The sequence below is a fragment of the Monopterus albus genome, unplaced genomic scaffold, assembly GCF_001952655.1.
Source record: "Monopterus albus unplaced genomic scaffold, M_albus_1.0 scaffold701.1, whole genome shotgun sequence".
Taxonomy (NCBI): domain Eukaryota; kingdom Metazoa; phylum Chordata; class Actinopteri; order Synbranchiformes; family Synbranchidae; genus Monopterus; species Monopterus albus.
This window is the reverse complement of record NW_018128581.1, coordinates 7,774-15,491: the sequence shown is the minus strand read 5'-3', so window position 1 is coordinate 15,491 and position 7,718 is coordinate 7,774. Positions and strand designations below refer to the sequence as shown.

General features: G+C 40.2%; 1 protein-coding gene across 1 annotated transcript; it reads right to left on the bottom strand.

Moving 5' to 3' along the window:
• Nucleotides 1-4,014: 4,014 nt before the first annotated feature.
• Nucleotides 4,015-7,562, bottom strand: LOC109953488 (olfactory receptor 146-like). The gene is made up of 2 exons (XM_020588973.1): nucleotides 7,413-7,562; nucleotides 4,015-5,007 (listed from the first exon to the last, which is right to left on the bottom strand). The coding sequence occupies exons 1-2, from the start codon at nucleotides 7,560-7,562 to the stop codon at nucleotides 4,015-4,017; spliced, it is 1,143 nt and encodes a 380-aa protein (XP_020444629.1).
• Between the last annotated feature and the right edge of the window lie 156 nt (nucleotides 7,563-7,718).

The following is a 7,718-nucleotide window of genomic DNA, read 5'->3' as shown; positions in this document are numbered from 1 at the left end:
TAGCCATAATATTTTCTTATGTTTAATGTCATGACATGTCACTAGAGGTCATGTTAGAATGTTTTAGCTACACACCACATAAACAGACAATCACACATTGATTTTTCTTCATGCTTTGACTACTGCTCTGGCCAGCTGCAAAGCTGGCACCGGGAGATGTCACGGTTTGGCGTCTCTCTGTGTAGAATGGGGTTAGCCCGAAGTGATATAATGTATAGGCCTGTTGTGGTTCAGGGTCTTTCATCTTTCAGCTGCCTGCGTGCATGTTGGAGGTGCAAGATACCTGAGCGTGTAATGTTAATTTTTACCTGTGTTCACTGAATAAATCAGCACTGTTTTGAAGTTACTTGGACTGCTCCGTCTCTCAGAGTTAGCGTGGTTAAAAGTACCGGGTTCAACAGTTTCTTCCCTGAGGCCATCACACTGATGAATACTTAACCCACGACAGTATGATTAGACAATAACCCTCAGTGCAATACCTGTATATACAGTATGCATTGTACAGATTATACAGACTCGTACAGGTCTCTAGTTTTTAGTACTCTATCTTTATCCCTTATCCCTATTTATCTCATTTCAACAAACATTCCTTGTCTGTGTTGTTTACTGTCTGTTTATACTGCTTATTCTGCATCGTTTACATTGTTTGTTGCTGTCAATGTTGCTGTTAATACTGCTTATATTTCACAGCCTTATGCTGGTTTACTGTTTGCACATTGAGAGCTGATGTACCTCAGCCAAATTCCTCATGTGTCCATCACATCTGGCCAATATAATTGATTCTGATAGATGTTTTCAGTCACTAAGGCCATCATTTTAAATCATACAATTTGTGATAACTACTGCCAAATGAAAAATGTGCATAATAAAAATCACAGATAGAAAAGAATGGAAAGTACATTTATTTAATCAAGTAAATAAGTGCAATTTGGAGGTATCAGTACTTTGAGTATTTTTATTTTCTGCTACTTCATACTTTGACTTCACTACATTATATGGGCATATGAACTACTCAAAGAAGGCTGGTATGCCAATCCCAGCTGACATTGGGCGAGAGGCGGGGTACACCCTGGACAGGCTGCCACTCTATCACAGGTCAGAATATTGAGCCTCCTGCTCCTGTAGCAACATTTTGAAAAGTTGGTACTACAGACACAATATTGAAAATCTTTATTGCTTTCAATTCACTGGACAGTTAGGTACATAAAACAGTCTGCTGAATATTGCAGTGTAGGCAGTTGACTGTCAGATGTTCTGATATGAGAGGTGATGCAAAGCCCCTCTCTTGTTCTACGATAGTTGGCTCACTATCACTTCCAGGATAACTAGAATCTTAAGCAGGGTCTTGTCAATATATTTATATCTCTGATTTCATTTTGGAAGATCATTATATGACCATTTCAATTTGCAATGACAAAATTCAGTAAATGATCACACTTCAAATCCAATACTTGCTAGAAAGAAACAAAAAAAAAAAAAAAACACATAGTAAACACATATAATACACAGTATTTTAATACATCCTGATGTGTCAATACAACAGTGACAAATAGGTCACTTTTTGGAAAGCTTTATGCCGCTAATCCCATTGTTCTTGCAAATTTTCTTAATAGAGTTCAGCACTTCTGCTGTCTTTAAAGAGTATATAAGAGGATCAAGCAAAGGTGGTATAGTGTGTATGATAGTTGGCCCACTGTCAGTTACAAGGATACTGAGTTCACTCAGCTCCAGAGAATTTTTTTTTTTTTTTTAAATCAGCCTTCAGCGGCAAAGGTTTGTTTTGGTCGCTCGTACATGGAAAGGAACGTGCAATAAAGACAGACCCAGATAGCTAACTTCGGTGCAAGCGGTGATGGGTTTATTTACAGTGTAATTTAAAATGCAATAGACAGATAGGTGCTGAATGGTATGGAGTAACCGGGTGTCAATCAGTGGCAGAGAAAAACAGTCAATGGTGAGATTAATGGTTACAGACTGGGCTGCGGACGCTGGGGTCACTCCTGAACTGGTTGTGGTTGAAGCAATGATGGCTGAGGAGACAGGAGGATGCATAGATAGTTAATGGAGACTGCATCAACCTGTATGGTGGAGACTGGTAGGGCAGAGTAGATCCAGGGTCCAGAAGAGAGGTCCGATGAAAACAGAGAGCACAGCCGGAGCAAGGGGTAAAACGTATGGGTAGCAAAGACATGAACTAGGAATACTATAAAGGGAACAACGAGCATAGGGGGCCTGACAATAGGGATTGAACTGGCAAGGGAGTGAATGGTGAGCAGGGTATAAATAGGGAGAAAACTAATAGGGTGCAGCTGCTGATAATCAAGGGAAGTGGGGCAGGTGTGTCAGATAGGGTAATCAGGGGAGCAAAACCAGGGTGAGAAAAGGAAGAGAGGAAGGTGCAGCCGGGCAAACCTGACAAGGTTACAGCAACTCATTTTATCTCATCTCATTTTCTATACCGCTTAGTCCCAAATGGGGTCCTGGGAAGGTTACAGCAACTCCTCTTTGAAAATTCCCTGCTGAAGTATCTCAAATTCTGAGAGTTACTCAGTAGCATCTGTTGAGATGTAATCCACCGAGTTCAGTACAGAAAGGAAAGTTGAAAAGCTGTCCTCTTACAAATATCCCAGCCTCCATGCTGCTCTTGAATCCAATAATTAAACTTGTATAACACAGCTATTGTGGTCACCTTTGTTCTTGTCTTCTTCAAGAACTCCTCCAAAATTCCCAACGTGCACACTTTTACAAGTTCAGTGTCCACAAAAAGGCTTGCCTTTTTAAAAAAATCAGCCTTCAGCCTTCAAAAAGGCTTGCCTTTTTGTGAAAAATCTAAAATTGATTAGGGTTTTTATTTCAGACAAAGATCTTATTTTTTGGTAACCAGGAAAAATCTGATTGCTGCCACCTCATTACCAGTTCTTAAATATGGTAACATTTTATACATGAACATGCCAGCACACTAAAGGGATGCAACCCAAGTGGTACTGGCCTATTTGAAAAAATGAATTCTATTAAATGTTGCAAAAATTAGATGGTTTATTGAGCCTCATGTAATAATAATAATATTTTATTTAGAGAAAAGCTTTACACTGTTTACATTTGCAGATATTATATGCACAGCATGTGTCTGTGCCGCAGATCACCATGTCTCACACAAAACCAATATTTTGGTGGCAATGGGATGTATTCAGGTCAAGCTCAGAAAATCTTATCAGTCTCAACTTGTTAGTCTTATTAATGATTAATGACTAATTTGGTGAATTTGGTCTCCTATGAAGGCAGACATGCAGCATTGTCTCTTTTTTGTCAGATTAAACTGTTCTGCTTTTCTGTTTAATCCAGCCTGTGTGAGCAAAGAACAAAAGAAGATAGTTTTGGTTTTGTCGGAGATTGGGGAGGTTACATCATGTCCTGTCAGTGGGAGACCGTAGCTCTAAGTCTGTGGGTGAGGTTAGACATGGAGGAAGTTGAAGTAGAGATTTCTCATTTCAGTTTATTCAGACATGTTTATGACTGTATGACACCTCTAACCTATTCAAATTCATCAACTGCCATTTCTTAGATTTGAAAACATATGTAAACAAACTTATTTCCTGTGTATTCATTCTAAACTGTTCAACGTAATTTATTATTGACATCTTAATAGTGTACTGGACTCTTAATAGTGAACTGGGCTAGATTTCTAGGTCGAAGACGTTTCACCTCTCATCCAAGAGGCTTCATCAGTTCTGGGATCAGTTCTGAAAAACAGGAGCTGATGATGGTGTCATTTCCAGGATAACTAGAATCTTAAGCAGGGTCAATATATTTATATCTCTGATTTCAGTTTGTAAGATCATTATATGATCATATAAATTTGCAATGACAAAATTCAGTAAATGATACATTTCCACTAATGATCACACTTCAAAAGTAAAACTAATACTTGTTAGAAAGAAACTAATAGAAAAAAACGTATAATACACATAGTATTTTAATACATCATAATGTGTCAATACAACATCAATAAACAGGTCACTTTTTGGAAAGCTTTATGCTGCTAATCTCATTTTTCTTGCAAATTTTCTTAATAGAGTTCAGCACTTCTTCTGTCTTTAAAGAGTATATAAGAGGATCAAGCAAAGGTGGTACAGTGTGTATCAAAGTATAGTTTATGATCCTGGCATTAGGATGGATGTAGGAGGTCAGAGCAGCTATGTTGGTGCTAAGATTAGGAAGGAAAAAAATCGCCATAATAAGCAGGTGAGAAGTACAAGTTTTAAAAGCTTTGACTCGTTCCTTTCCTGATGCAATCCTGCTTAGTGCTATGGCAATGCAAATATATGTCAGTGCAATTAGTGCAGGAGGAAAACACAACATTACAGTAAAGAGAAAAACTGCCATTATGTAATTTAAAGAGTTGTCATTACATGCCAGACGACATACTGGTCCATAATCACAGAAAAAACTCTGTACCACCACAGAATCACAGAAGGAGAGATGATCAATTAGCCCAACCATGCACGCTATTAGACATGAAATAGAAACCAACATAAACAACAGCATTACAGCAATAGCTGGTTTGGTCACAATACTATGGTACCTTAAAGGGAAGCAAATTGCTATAAATCTGTCATATGCCATAATCACAAGTGTCCATGACTGCATACTGCCAAAAAATACAACAAAGAACATATAAGTTAAACAAGCCTCATAGACAATGTATCTGTTGTCAAACAAAAATGTGTCCAAGAGCTTTGGGATGAGAGCAGTGCTCCCACACAAATCTGTCAAAGCCAGGTTGAACACAATCATGTATTTAGGAGTATGAAGAGTCTTGACCAGGTAAATCACTGAGAAGAGGAGGCCATTCCCAAGAACAGTTATGATATAGACAAAACACAGGAAGATATAGAAATATTTAATATGAGGGACATCAGAAAAACCACTGTTATAGAATTTTGCGGGATGAACAAATGTGGCATTAAATGTGGTAGAAGATTTCTGTTCTGGTTTCATCATCAGTTTCTTTGGATATAAAAAGAGAAAACACCACAATATATATCGATAGCACAGTTGATTGATCCTAACTGTTGTATGCAAGGTCAAGTCAGACAGTATCAACTGTGCAGCTCTCTAAAATGAGCTGCGCTGTGAGAGACCTGCTATTTATATATTTGCTCTTTCATTGTGAAACAGCAGAAAGACAGGTAGTTGTGTCACATGATCATGAATTAGCTATTTATATAATTCACTGTTTAACTGTATCAAACTATTTCATGTGCTGATGTCATTGGTTCAGTTAATTTTTGTCACTAGGATACTGAATTATCCACTGTAATTGTAGAAACCAGACAGACATTACTACAAATGTAAGAAATTAAAAAACATAATTAGTAATTTTTTTTTTAAGGATGAAAAATGAATACACCTAAAGTCTACAGTTTTTCAGTGCCCCTTTGTACTGTAGGTTCTTTCAAAATATAAAGTTTAACAGCTCCGGTAGGACCAGGGGCGGAGGATTGTGCATTCATGTTAACAAAGCTTGGTGTACGAACTCTGTTATCACTGAGAGACACTGCTCAGCTAACCTGGAATTTCTTATTGTTAAGTGTAGAGCTTTTTATCTGGCTAGGGAATGCACTTTGACTTTAATATGTGCAACCTATGTCAGTCCGGACACTGATGCCAAGCTTGTTATGAATGGACTTCATGTGGCCGTTAGCAAACAGACTACACACCCAGAGGCTGCTATTATTGTTGCGGGTGGTTTTAATCATTCCAACCTAAAGTCAGTGCTTCCTAAAATCCATCAGCATGTTCCCTGCCACACTAGAGGAAATGAAACTCTGGACCATATGTTTACACAAACATGGCTGCTGCATACAAGGCAACCCCCTCCCCCACTTGGGACAGTCAGATCACCGTTCTTTGTTCCTCATTCCCAAGTACTCACCACTCATCCGCCATGTGAAGCCATCAACGAGGATCATCAAAGTGTGGCCAGAGGGGACAGACTCTGTACTACAGGGCAGGTTTCACCACACAGACTGGCGTATGTTTGCCTCCTGGGCTACCTGTGACTCTCACGCGGACAAACAGTGTCCTAACCCAGAAACAGATCACCACGCACCTGTGGATGAACAAGGAGGTGCAGCTCCTGCTGAAGGCACGCAACTCTGCCTTCAGATCTGGTGATGCACAGGCCTACAGCTTATCCAGGGTCAACCTGAGGAGGGGCTTCAAGGCCAAGTACCACTACAAGCTAAAGGTTGAGGAACACTTCACAAACTCGGAACTTTGATGTATGTGGAAGGGCATCCAGGTCATCAGTGACTACAAGCCTGGCAATTCCACCCCAACAACCACAGACATCTCCTTCCTCAATAAGCTAAATGACTGTTATGCTCACTTCAACCGTGACAAGAAGGAGACAGCTATGAAGTCCAGACCCTCTACAGACCACCAGCCACTCACCTCCATTGAAATGTATGCTGTTATGAGCCAGCGACAAGGGCATGTGTACATGTGAATATTGCAGTCAGATGTGATGTGAAATAGAAGCAGCCAGTCTCTGCATTGTTTAGTTGATTATTGTTGCCATAACTTTCTGTAAAGTATTGTGTTCCAGTATGTTTCTTGTTCCGCTGGGCATTCGTAGTCATGTGACCAGTAACGCGGTCTTGTTGTAAGAATCACCAAGAACCGGCGCCAAATAAAGAGACATCAGACAGAGAAACGCCCGTCTCTGTGTGCAGTATATTACATGGTGTCAGAAGTCAAAATGAAATAAAAAGAAAAGGAACAGAACCGAGATGGCATCTTCACAATTCGAGCACCCTAAAATTGACTGATATGTATCAGGAATTTGAAAGATTCCGCAGTCATGTCACGTTTGTCTTTGACGGACCTCTCTCGGAGTTAGCGGCTAAACAACAAGCTGGCTGGCTAGGCACTTGGATCTGTGAACAAGGTAGGGAAATCTACAAAACGATGACCTGGGCTGATGGCGAAAATATTTATTACAATATTCAAGAAAAGCAATACAGAGCTCTGGGTTCCGTCTATCTGACGCCCTATCCACACTACAGAAGTATGGTTCACAGCCTCTTCAGGAAGCCGGAACCCCTAGTCTCCTCACCACAGAGAATTTATAATACAGTCATGAATATGCAAAATGTCGGTTGATCTGACGTCATCCGTGTTGTCCTTCATCCTCGTTCCTTGGTTGGTTTGTTGACCTTGTTCTGACCCCTCATTGGTGTTCCTCTTGTTGTCAGGCAGATTTTGATCTGTGAAATTCTAAGAACAACATCCTGACCTTTCTATGCCCTAAGCACATAGACAGTTTTAGGGACAGCACCTCTTGCTTATGTCTCATCTACCCTTGTGACAGGCAGCGTTGTTATGCAGCCTGGCCTTGTTCCTGCTACCTTCCATCCTGGTTTGGCCACCTCTCTGAAGTAAGGGAAGTGCTCCTCAATCCACATGTAAATTTCTCTGAGTGTCATCCTCCTATTCGGCCTGCTGTTGATAGCAAACTGGATCATAGCCATGTAGGAGTACGGTGGCCGCTTGGACATGTGTTGCTGAACAGCTGAAGCATGGATTTGTGCACTGTGTGCCTGTACAAAAAAAACACAACAACAACAACAAAAAAACAGGAAAACGACACAGGCACAGAGAGTGTCATATGGTGCAGGCATAGATCTACTCCTGTGCTTGCTTCCTGTTTACTG

Coding starts and splice junctions, on each gene's coding strand:
- LOC109953488 (XM_020588973.1), bottom strand. CDS start 7,562: ATGTCCAAGCGGCCACCGTACTCCTACATGGCTATGATCCAGTTTGCT. Junction 5,008..7,412: donor TGGCCAAACCAGGATGGAAG/GTAGCAGGAACA, acceptor TTATATCCAAAG/AAACTGATGATGAAACCAGA.